At 44.0% G+C, this 12,524-nt stretch overlaps 1 protein-coding gene and 1 long non-coding RNA gene across 10 annotated transcripts in view; one reads left to right on the top strand and one right to left on the bottom strand.

Annotated features, from left to right (window-relative positions):
• Positions 1-12,524, bottom strand: part of LOC118507829 (dopamine receptor 1) — an 82,428-nt gene that overhangs the window by 15,381 nt on the left and 54,523 nt on the right. For 8 of the 9 annotated variants that reach the window (XM_036046927.1, XM_036046928.1, XM_036046933.1 and 5 more), the window contains exons 3-5: positions 4,822-4,999; positions 4,524-4,703; positions 4,297-4,426 (exon numbers count right to left, since the gene is read on the bottom strand). In XM_036046927.1, the coding sequence (XP_035902820.1) occupies positions 4,297-4,426; positions 4,524-4,703; positions 4,822-4,999 (488 nt within the window). Of the gene's footprint in view, positions 1-4,296; positions 4,427-4,523; positions 4,704-4,821; positions 5,000-10,416; positions 10,752-12,524 lie in introns of those variants that run through there. The other variant, XM_036046936.1, reaches the window with a different exon arrangement.
• Positions 11,129-12,524, top strand: part of LOC118507833 — a 65,607-nt gene continuing 64,211 nt past the window's right edge. The window contains exon 1 of the long non-coding RNA XR_004905720.1: positions 11,129-11,332. This is a non-coding gene — a long non-coding RNA (uncharacterized LOC118507833). The remainder of the gene's footprint in view (positions 11,333-12,524) is intronic.

The following is a 12,524-nucleotide window of genomic DNA, read 5'->3' as shown; positions in this document are numbered from 1 at the left end:
GTCTGATGCTCCCATCGTTCCCGTACTAGTGGCATGGAAATTTCGTTTGACAAAATAAAATGACGATCTTGCCAAACTGTCGGTGCACACATGGCTGCATGCACGTGCATCGGATCTGAGATTTAATCTACCTAATGGTACACGGAAATTCATTCCACCCAAAGTGACATGATGTGTAATGCAGGCATGCCTAACTCTTCTCTACATCTGGGACAGCGAGAGTTTGCCTTGAACTTGGGCCGTGCTTCAAGATTCAGTCACAATGGCCTACCACCAGCAGAACCCACTATTTTCATGTATTATTGAACGTTCGCCGGTGAACGACGGTTGGATCTGATTTGAAAAGAATGCGCCTGAAGAGGTTACGGAGGACAAACCCTTCACCTCGGCACGATGTGTGTTTGACGAAAGCACTGGTTCAATCATGTTTATGCGCCTAGTTTGGCACATTCCACACGCCAAGGCCCAAGCCGGGTGTTTTCGGCACCAGCTAGGTAAAGCGGCATGGGGGGCGATGGATAATGCTCGATCATTCATGCTCAAAGTTGATGGGAAGAAGTTGTTTTCAAAAAGTCATCCTTTCTGCTGGCTGGCAAGAATGGCAGCAATCTTGACTGCTCACTAAAAGGAAAGTTCATCTGGCCAAAGTTTGGTGTCCGATAGCGATGGCATAATGCTGCAGTCTGCGAAAAGGAGAAAAATATTGCCGCCTGTTTGCCACCGTTGTGAATCCTTCCGGGCTCCCGGGCTGACTGCAGGCGAAGGTAAAGGTAGGTAAAGTGTGTGATTTGCCGAAGAGTGCTTGAGCCTTACTTGTGCCGAGAGCGGGAGTTCTTCAGGTTTGGCGCCGGAGAACCCTTTGCTTATTGTCCGCCTCATGGTCCCGATTATCGCCAGCCATCGAATGTGCGGAGAAACTGGTGCTCTGTTTTGATGGGTCCCGGGCCGACAGCACGAGTTTGTCAGTCAGTTTTGTGTTGCTTCTTGCGCTTTTTAAAAATAATGCTATCTTTTCATATATTTCCCATTTTTCCCATGATAACCGAAACCCCAACATCAGGCCGGAAAAGGTTGCTGCGCCATGTGCTGTCCGCCGTGGTGATAAACTTTCTGAGCGCCATGCTCAGTTCCAGCAGCACAGGAGAGCACCCAGGAAAGTATCTGCTGTCAACTGTCAGTGAAAGTAACGTGCTCGATGAGTTTTGGGCCCTGCCTCATACACTTGGTAGGACTTTTGGACTCTTTGGCTGAGCGGCTAAGATAAGATTACCCAGCCACCGCCCAACATTGCTGCCCTTGATTAATTGTGTTCGACATTCTGGGTCCGTGCCTGGAGGTGAGGATCATGAGACGCGTATGTTGCCTATGATGCATACGCAAACACCGAGTTTACGACCAATCTGTGGCAGCTCGAGCGTAAGCATTAGGTCAAACGGTGATGGTGATGGGCTGGTGAGCAGCCATCGAGGCGGAAAACATGTTTTCCTTACGCTATTTAAAGCTTGTTTGACGCACGACAGGAATGTTTGATGCAGGAAAATACTACTTCTACAACTTGGCATTCTGAGCTGGCTTCAAAAAGCTCTGCTTTTGCTGTACTAACTCTCCGTTGGCTTGAGTTGGTGTCCGAAAGCACACTCTCTCACAGTTAAGCTACTTAAGGAAAATGTAAATCACGCTCCATCATCCATTCCTGCCGTAAGAGATGTGAGGTTTCCGGTTAATCTAAGTTCCTTTGTTTGTTTGTTTGTCGGTGGCTTTTGATCGGACAGCAAACAGCCAGTTGGGACTTGGCAGCACATTTTTGTGTGATATAATAAAACGCCACACCGCACCGCACTCGCTTTGGTCAATGTGTTTGATTGGCTGTCGGTTGGGGTTTCACTGGAACTGTGAAGTTGTGGAGAAAGTTTTAATTAATTCAATTGTTTTCCTCACACTCACCCCGACTGCTCATTGAATAGTGTAGCCCCCGCAGCCGCACTAAAGCTATACCACCATTGTCCATTTTAAACTGGGATGATATGTATTACCTAGCTCTGGACGACCTCTCCAGGTCGTAGCCGTCGTCGTCGTCGTCGTAGGACCGGACTCATCCGGTCGTGTTGCCTTTTATTGAAACGATCCGGGTGCTATCCTACTGTCCGACTTCTTTGTGTGCGAGTGTCTGTGAGAATCAGTGGGATGCTGTGAAAAAGCAGCTCAATTTCCTCGAGCAGGAACTGCGCCAGACAGAGACTGGTTTGTTTGTGCAAAAATATGCCACGGTGAAAAGCTCGCCTTATAGGAGCTTATCGCACCGGGTTGTAGAGAGCGATAGGGGTCAAAAGTTGTCGTTTGCTATTGTTATGGTGTCACTTCAACGGTTAATAGTTGGCTAATGAAATAGAAACTCCGTGCGAAGAATCCGTGCGGAACAGGCTTCCGTAGGAGCATTGGGAGGGGACAACTTCTGACCGGGAGTTTTTAAAGTCTTAAAATGGAAAGTAAAGAAAGACGCGCTCGATTTGCTGGTGGAAATTGTGCTGGAAGAATTGACAAGTTTTGACGTCAATGTTCCGACTGTTTTCACTTAGAAGGCTTCAATTATGTTTGAAAGTTCTTTAAAAAAACACGATAATAAATGAATACCCGGCGAAGACTTGAACAATGGCCATGGAGCGTAGTATTTTTTGTCTAATGCATGTTGTCACCCTTTGACTGCTGCTCAACTTTGGACAGTCGTGTGAGGGAGACTTCACTGAATGCAAGTAGAGTACTTACATTAGCCAGGAACGATATGTTGCAGTGATTGCGACTCGGTTACTTTTGGCCGCTCGAAAAGCAACTCTCCACGGGACCTGGTAATGTTGAAAGTTTTTTTTTTCCGGGTGAAATAAAATCCAGGCATCGGGGTAGCAACGGTTTTATGCCGTTACTTCCATGCTCGCTACATTTTCCAGAATTTCCATTTTGCGCACCATCTGTGTGTGTGTCATCGTGGAAACAATAGGCAAGCGTTCGTACGGGACGATGCACGATGCGCACAAAGAGAGGATCGTTCATCTTTGTACTGTATCATTATTTATGCAAATTAAAATAATTTCACGAGGATGCACGACAGGTCATGAGCTGGTTGACGTGTAGACAGTCACACGGCGGGGGGTTGGGGCTTTCACGTACATGTAAATTACATCTTCCGGAAGCTACTCGACGGTTCCATCAGCGGTGTGCGGTGAGATCAGTGCAAAGAACACCCCCAATGGTGAATGGTGATGGTCTCGCAAGACTTCCCTACCTGTACGTGTCCCTTTTGTTGTTATTGTTTTGGGACAGATGTAACGATTCTTTCATGTTTCATTCTTTCCCTGTGCAGAGCATATTTATTCTTCGTCCAATGGGTGGCGTTCCACAGTGAATAGAGCCAAATGTGTGTGTGTGTGTGTGTGTTGAAAAAAATCGAGTGAAAAGAAAACAGAGCACAAGAGTACGCTAAACTGTGCTGGCTGACTATCACAATATTTGTGTTCCCGTAATCGTAATTCACAGCTTCGAAACAAGAACTCGATCGTTAGCACCGTGATGGATTCGAAAAGCTCCGGGGCATACGCACTCTCTCTCTCTCTCACACACATACACACACACACATACACCCGGTGACCTCTTGCCACAATCAAAACGACCTTGTGGTCAAGCAGGATAAACACTTTCGGGTGTAATCCAATCAATCCGGAAATGATTCCAGATTAACAAACCGTCCGAAGGGTCCATCCCAAAGCTTCGGTACAAGATCGATATGCAAATGAGACGCTGGACGATAGCTGGGCCAGATCGGGTCGGGCGGCCACCAATGATGTGGTGCCGCCACCCTGGGCGATGCTACATAAAATAAGAACGGAAAAAATAATGACCAAAGCGCAAAGGGAAAGGTTGTTATTGAAAGCGTCTCAGCAAACACTCCACGTACCAGGATCACCCGAGCACTGGATGGGCAGACTACACGGACAAATGGACGAGTGGATCACCCAATTCCCATTTGTCCCACAGCAGCAGCTAATGGAGCTAATGGAGGCTGGAATCGCACACTGTGTGCAGTGCAATTTGTTGTTTGCATTAGATTGCTATTTTTCTGGCTGACACGCCGTTGCTCGGCAAATTGCTCAATCAACTTGCTGGATAGATCGGTCCATTTTGCGGTTGACAGACGATTGTTTCGAATGAGTTGGGTTAATTAACCAACCAGTGGAAGAAAAGCTTCTCCCGGGAGAGAATTCGCCATGGAAATTACTTTAACGCGACCACGTTCCTCTTACTTACCGTAACGGATCCTTGATGTGGATGTATCGATCGAGCGAGATGGCGCACAGGTTTAGAATGGAAGCGGTTGAACACATCACATCAAAGGCGACCCAAGTGTCGCAGAACTGAGCTCCAAATATCCAGTAACCTGTTGGACGTGGCACGAGACAAAACAAGGACAAAGGCCAAATAATTTAGTGATATTGATAGTGGTCTACATGACGCTTAAAGCAGACGCAGCGTACCTAGCAGGTCGTTGACACCGGCGAACGTCATCACGAGCGAGGCGACGAACAGGTCGGCGATGGCCAGCGAGGCCAGGAAGAGATTTCCGATGCGCCGCAAACTGCGCTCCGTGTAGATGGCGATACACACCAGAATATTGCCCGCTACCGACAGAAATATCACAATCGAAAGGAAAACACCTGCAATTGCATACGAAATGGAAATGGGGACAATGGGTTTTCTGGTTTGACACATCACATCCCATCAGGGGACACACAAACCCTGTGCGTCCGGAAGTTGACGACGTGTCTTACTTACCGAGAAATGACATCGACAGGGGCGATAGGACATCAACATCGTCATCGTCGCTGTCCTCGCCGGCACCGCCCGGAAGTCCTGCCCCGCTGCTAGCACCCGGCCCTCTCCCACTGCCATCGCCCGAACCATCGGTTTGGTTCACCGCCGTCAGATTGCCGATCGTGGTCGCAGACACAACCTGTGCGAAAAGCGAAAGTGAACAACGTGAACGGTAGGTTAGAGTAGCTCAGCAAGCATGATGAGTAGAGCACCAGGAGTGCTTAAGATACTGGGGCAAAACAAAAACACCCGTAGCAGCAAGCAGCACCGGCGCGCTAACGGAACAGCAGGGAAAAGTATCTTGCGAAAAACCAGCTCAGGTGTAGAAGCTGGGAAGTTCATCAATATTTATAGCCGGTGTGTGTATGGGTGAGGAGGACAGCTTCACGCGTCACGAGGAGTTATGATTATGTTGTGTTGTTTTGTTGTGCGCTCGGCAAGACTGATAAACAATGCCGTTCGTAGATGGACTGGCAGGGAACCAACCGGCTGCTAGCCCAGCACCAAGTCTTCTTTATGTGAAATTAATATCCTCGTTTTATATTCAAGATACGAATTTCAATTTACCGCTCGTAAGTTTAATGTTCGGATGTGATTTGCCAGACAACCGGGAGCGCGTAACGCTAATCTGAAGGAAAAGGAAAACAATGTGCTAATCTGCGCCGGAGGATCAAGACCGCGAAGCCTCATGCACACCCGATAATCCCTCCCATACAAGCTGAAACTGCGAGTGAGAGTTTCGGGAGAAGCAGAAACAATTGGGGAAAGTTGAAATGAAAATGTATATTTCAAGTCATAAGCTCGGCACACATCCTTCGGTGATTGAATGTGGCATGTACAACAAAACCGAAATGCTTTTTCGTGGCGCAAAAAGTAAGCTCGCTGTCAAAGTGTCAAGTTGATTTGTTGGTTGATGAGTATTTTTCTTTGGGGATATTAAATGTTTTTTTTCTAAATATTTTACCACCAAACAATTGTAGCATCGATCGACCAGTTAGAAACAATGTCAGCACGAAATAATGCTAATGCGCTGACATTCGCATTCTGGATCGCGGGGACGCAAGAGTACATTATTGAAACATTGCCCAACGTGGCAGACATGGCATCGTAAAAACCAGTTACCATTTGTACGCAATCTGTACACAGATTGCTGGTATCCCACAAGGGGGTTTTGCACCAGAGTGATGGTTCGAAACTGGCTATCGGTACCTTCGCTCAAGCTGCTGTCAGCACAGCAACAGATCGTCTGACGTGAAGACAGCATTCTGGAGCTGCTGAAATTGAGTTCGCTTTTCACAAACACGGCACACACACATACACACGGGGGGTTTTTGCTTGTCAATTTTTGTCAACCACAAAACGATTTCGCTTGTACGCTTGGTCGAAGCAGGCTGGCTGAAATGTGTCGTAAACAAGGCTGCTGTCGTTGTTCTGCTCCCAACCAAACCGAATGTATGTTTTAGATTTAAACTGTGGTGTACAAATTTGCCTTAAAGAAAGGCTGTTGAACTGTGAAGGATCGTGGTAGAAATAAAGCCTGTGCGGACGACCTACAATCAAATATTTAGCTGCGGTGCTTGAGGGAAACCAGCGGCGCAAGAAAGGTTTCGGCAACGAGGCGCCCTGCGGCATTACGGGGGCCGGCATGATGGGTAAGATTTTTGCAGACATTCATTTTTAAATAGACCTTGCGAAACACCGACACAATTCGGCTCGGAACATAAACATTGTACCTGGCAAGGAAAATTGATCTAGTAAATGTATACACAGCACGGATGGATGAGTTCACAATTTTAGTTCTTGAAAATGGTAGCAATTGGATTGAATTTCCCTACCTGTACTTCCCTTAACAAGCGAGAATTCTTAGAAATATTTCAAGGGATTACTTTTATAAAAATATTTTATAAGAAACGATAGTGAGTCATAAGATCATTCAAAAAAAGTTCAAAGACGTGACGATATCTTAAAAATGTATCGTCTTCCAAAATTAACCCTTCTGTTCCATAAATAGAACAGTTTGTTTTGAAGCAACAACGCAATGGTGGGTTTCCTATTTTGTTTGTAAACTTTTCCACAAATCTGTGATCTTTCACTCACACACCAACCGGTAATCGGTAAGTTCCACCCGGTGATTGGGATGGAATCATGCTGCCTTCAAAATCTAACCCCGAAAGTAGAAGTAAAAAACAAACGCTACCCAGTTAAAGAGAAAGTATTTCCTTAGACAGGCCCTGAGGCAAAGGCCTCGGCCAGCGGACTGTATGAAGTACAAAGAAAGGCTGCCCTTTACGCCTAACTGCGATACGAACCATTTGCAATCCTTCTTCCGTTAGCGGGTGGTAATGTCCAACAGGGTGATGTAATTTGTAATAAAAAAAATAAACGGGGCCAGAAGCAGATGTCAGAATGTGCAGCAGCTGAACTGTGTCAACACAGCACAGTTTTATTAGATTTACTGGTTGTGATGTTACTCGTTCTTTTTTCTTCCGCTGCTCTGAGCATCACAATTTTGCCGTGATGCCCAGGACCTTGTTTAGTAAACATGCAACAGAAAAGGAAATCCAGTCTTTTTTTGGAAAATAGTCGGATCTTTTGGTAGGTGAACTTATTTACAAGGTGTAAAGGAGTGAAGTATTTAACAGCAAACATTAAATGATAATCCAAAAAGTATTTCCTAGGTTTTTTTGTATCAAACATGTTTCTGTCAAAGTTTTATCATGGGTGTATCAAGTAAATGTAATTTTTTCAAGGTGCTTAAGGGTTTTAACATTCCTTTAATTTTATCTTGTTCTGAGAGCAGTATTTGCTCTGCCTTACGAAGAGTTTGCATTATGCAAAGTGTCAGAACCATACACGTTTAACCCTAAAACGATCTTAAGAAGGTGTCAGGTAAGAACTTTTGAATTGAATGCGATGACATCCTTTTTTACTGACAAACACTCAAACGAACCTTGTCTTATCACATATCGAGTGGATCGATATTATGGCGGCACTGTTAGAGACGTTAAATTTTCGTCAAGTGATGATATCTGTTCAAAGCTGCATAAAATGTTAACAAAAAATGTTCTTATGCTTTAAAAATAATGTTTATTATGAAGTTTGAATACACTTTAATGAAAACTACATCTGATCTACCAACAGCATAACGAATGTGTTTGTGCACCTTAAAAACACAAAATTTTTAAGCTTCTTTGGATCCGTTCAGCCGTTTCTGCTAATTCTTTTTCGTGGACTTCATGGATGGTAGAATTTTGATCCAAATGTCTGTTTTAAGTTTATACAGAAAAAAAATCAATTCTGCAAGACTTTTTTTTTACTGTAAAATACTATCCTTCGTCTTAACAGAAAATGATACCTTTTCGAATAAGAGCATTTATTTGCTGCTTTCCGTTTTTTGCTGTATCACAATTGATGTTTAATACAAAAAAAGGCTATCTAGCAGCAACTTATTATAATAAATGCCTGAATAAAAATATACGTCCTCTGCATATCCATTTTTCAACGACTCAACGGTTCGTGTGTGAGAGAGAAAAATTAAACATTTTCCAAAAGCTTCAATTTTCATTCAAAAATAAAAAAATAAGTCAAACAACAAAATAATTGTTTATGAGCTCACGGACCATTACTAACATATTTTACTATCTTTATTACGCATGAAAACTAAAAACATTTTCCGTAGCTCTTGGTTGACGGAATAAATCTGTTAAAAATCGAATTTTCGTTTGGCAACAGTGATGCGAACGTTATAGTAAAAGCTTACGTTAAGTATAGTTGTCTGACGAATAGGCAATTCAACAACCATAATACCAATTTCTCGATTGTGTGAGCTTTTTTGCATCCCATATTGCAGCTGAGAACGGAAGCGCGCTATGATCCCGGTCTGTTTGAATGCGCTCATACGAAAACCGTGTAGGAAAATTTGTGAACCAAATTTGGGGTATTTAAAAAAATACATTTTTTTATTCTCATAATAACGGCCAGACCGTAAAAAAAAATTGTATTCCAAACAAATTCGGTAGAATTGTTCTGAAAATAACTAAGGATAACTCAGGCGGGTCAGTAGCCTAGGCGATAGTAGCACCGGTCTTCTCACCGGGGATCAAATCTCATTCAGACAGCCTCCCCGTACGCAGGACTGACTACCCAGCTACGGGTAAAATCTAGTTACAGGAAGCCAGAAATGACAGCCCGAGACCTTTCGAGGTTGTAGAGTTACGTAAGAAAAAGAACTAAGGATAACTTTTTCGAGGTATCATATTGCATTTTACAATAAAATTTACTGGCATCTGTCGTGCACATTGTAAAGGAATTTAATATGATCACAAACCATAATCAAATCATTCGCTTCAAAAACTAACAAAAGCCAAAGGTAAGGATTTAGAATAATTGTTTGTGAGAATCGAGCAGAACCGAATGCATATATCTCCCTCCCTCTAGATACTATCGAGTTCTAGAAATGATTTTAAGACACGGTCTTCACAGCGTTCTGTAGACTGGGCCTTTCAAGTCTCAACAGAGCTGTAATATTGTGTTATCGGGACATTCGAAGTATAGAGATCTTAAAATTCGTCTTAACGACTTGGAAATAACGGTAAAGTTACTATGATAAATCTTAAATTATTACTTGGGAATCCATCTGCACTAGTTCAAATAATTTATATTATAATAATTATAGACTCTATGGAATTCCGACTCATTGTCTGTTATACTTCCAGATAGGAACCGACCTTTGTACCGATGTATGAAGCATATTACAACTAAATGTAACTTTAACATTACTTGTGGCGATGTAACAATGTAACGTTAAATTCATTAAAAGTCCGGAAGCCCTAAAACTGCAAGCTACCGGGTTTAATCAGCTGCACCATGTACGGCCCGGAACACTTTCGGCCATGATTATTTCATGCTATCTTGATTTTACATGGCATAACGAACGCCGGGGCTCATTGATCAATTTTTATAACAGTGCTTCGGGCCGTGACAAGCGCCTCGGTACGATACACACTCTTTGTGTATGTAATTGAATGAACTCTCACTGACCACCGACGAGCCGTTGACGAGCAAAACGGTGTGCAGCACCGATGTACGGGACAATGCCGAACATTGTAGCATGTTGCAAGTAGCTAACAATGAGCAGCATCATTCGTTCGTTCGTCCGTTCGATACCTGCTTCCTCAGCATCGATCCTTCCATGGATAGATGATCGACATTGTTCTTTTGTGCACGGATGTTTCCGTGCTACGAAAGCAAGTTCCCAATGCCCATCAATTACAGGACCTTCCATTTCCTGTTCGATATGCGGCAAAGCAAAAGGGTTTCGCCAATGTGAGGCCGCTTGCGCAATAAGATGGTGGACGCTAGACGGCAGTGGGCATCTCAACAATTTGCCATTATCGACGACGACAACGCCAGCGTAGCGATCTTTTCAATCGAAAATGTTCATCCTTCAATTCTTTAACTATACTTATCATTGGTAGAAAATTACTAATTACTGTACATTTTGGACACGTTCTTTAAACACACACACATACAATGAGCCGTTTACTGTATGCCTACCGTGTGCCAGTTCAAATCCATAAAACAGCGAACCGTTGCATCTGACTTTCACCTCTAATCTGTCACTGATATCACATGCTCACTCACAATCGAACTCGTGCATACACTTCACATTAGAACGACTTTACAAATGCTTGAAGCGACACAATTCGGGGGTAAATTCACCGCCAAGCGAACGTACGAATGGTACGAACGGAGTTATCAGCAGGATCAATCGTAAACGTGATACCGGTTGAAACTGATCTTGCTGTGAAGCCCGGTTTATGGATATTCGCACCATTATTCGGTTCGGGAAGTGGATTGCTGCAGAAGATGACCATATACTTGTTGGTCTTTTCCATCACGGATGGATCGTTCACAAGTGTACTCGGATTTGGGGTAAACGAGAGCCAGCGAGAGCGAAAAGGAGTACACGAACGAAACGAGCTGATTCTCATATTGTTGCTGCACCGTATCGAGGTTTCGGGGTTGGAACCCGGTCACGAAAGAATCGTTTGTACGAATTCCCCTCAATTGGAAAAGTAGATAGCGTTTGAGCCTCTTGAGCTCAATTGAATAAGCGAGGGAGATATCATACCGCTTCGGCACTTAGTCGTCGGGTTGAACCCGTCGGTTGACGGTGGCGGTGTGGCCTGCCATATTTCCGCGTTACGCTAATCTCCCAAGCTGCTACTTACACTAACCTGACATGGAATGGGTCGGAACGAAAACTGAAAGACCGCTGCACGGCTCCACGGAGCTCCAGGCTGCAGAACTAGGTTTTCGATCCCTTTCTTTCGCGAAGATGCGCATTGACTGGCACCGGACCAAATATCAACCGCGCACTAATGTGCCATCTGAGGTGTTGTAAATGGTGTGTCCATAATAGTTGTGCAGTGGTTGTTTTAGGAAAGCCAGCAATACAGTCCGACCCGGGGTATGTTATAGTCAATTAGCAGTAACGTCCTACGAGCTATTCCATTACATTACAACAGTAAATGCTACACAGACAGATGTAAAAGTAATCGGTGTGCATAGAATTCTAGTACGAGTAACGTCTGTGAGAGATAATCCAGGCGGACGTAAGTGTCCATTATTACCCACTAACGTACGCACACATTGGCTCTTGATACCTGGTTCTAATAACCGGTTTTTGCTATCGTTCTTTTCGCTTTAAAAATATTGATTGATATAGACTTTCACGGCAAGTGCCGAGTTCGCCAAGCAAATGAATCAACACCGTGAACATGCTTACATCAAGTATTGATTTTGTCTCGAGTCGGGCGAGTCAAGACGGCAGGCGATTTGCCTATCCATCCCGAAGACCATGATCATTTGTTGTCGAACGGTTTGACTTTCGATTTCCTATTCCGGTCTCATAAATAATGGCTTCTATTCTGAACAAATATTATCGTCAACTCCGTGCTCGGTCCGTCTCACGTGCCACTGGAAGATGATGATTTCCGGTAAGTGATACCATACTGCTCCTTGGCGATGGTGGAATATTATTCTGTTGGTTGTCTTCTAATTCCAAAGCATAATACAGTGTGTGGGTTTGTATGTGTGTATGTGTTACGGTTTATACTGACAGAATGGATAAACAACGGAACGGGAACGAGAGAACGACGACCGGACTGCATACGCCACGAGCGGAGATATGAATGCATTATCAATTGCAGCAAATTGAAATTGAATGTTGCACCGGTTTCCCTGTAGAGGCACGTTCATTTCGTTGCACGATGCCCGCATACAGCGACCGACAGCGGCACATGCACGGGTGCCGCGTTGCGTTGTGAGACGTCCCATTTCAATTAAAATTGAATTAAACGTGCCCCATACAAGGGCCCGGTCCATACATAGAACGACGGTACGGCAGCTACAAATTTGGGAATGCTGCACTGTTTTGTGCTCGCGTGCTGCCAGTGAGATATTATTCCGAAATAATTATTACTCACCAGTGACAAAGCCGATTAGGTCGCACAAACTAAACATTAATGCCGATTCAATCTAGGTAATGAATTTTGATTTGTGTCTGCAATGTAATTCCTCAAATTGTGTAAGTACCGGTGAAACTATTTGGAAAAATCGCAGTGGTAATGAGTTAAATGATATTTTTTAGATATGGTGGG

This window comes from Anopheles stephensi, chromosome 2 (genome assembly GCF_013141755.1).
Source record: "Anopheles stephensi strain Indian chromosome 2, UCI_ANSTEP_V1.0, whole genome shotgun sequence".
Classification (NCBI taxonomy): domain Eukaryota; kingdom Metazoa; phylum Arthropoda; class Insecta; order Diptera; family Culicidae; genus Anopheles; species Anopheles stephensi.
Note: the sequence above shows the minus strand (reverse complement) of the source record. Positions and strands in the feature narration are given on the sequence as shown.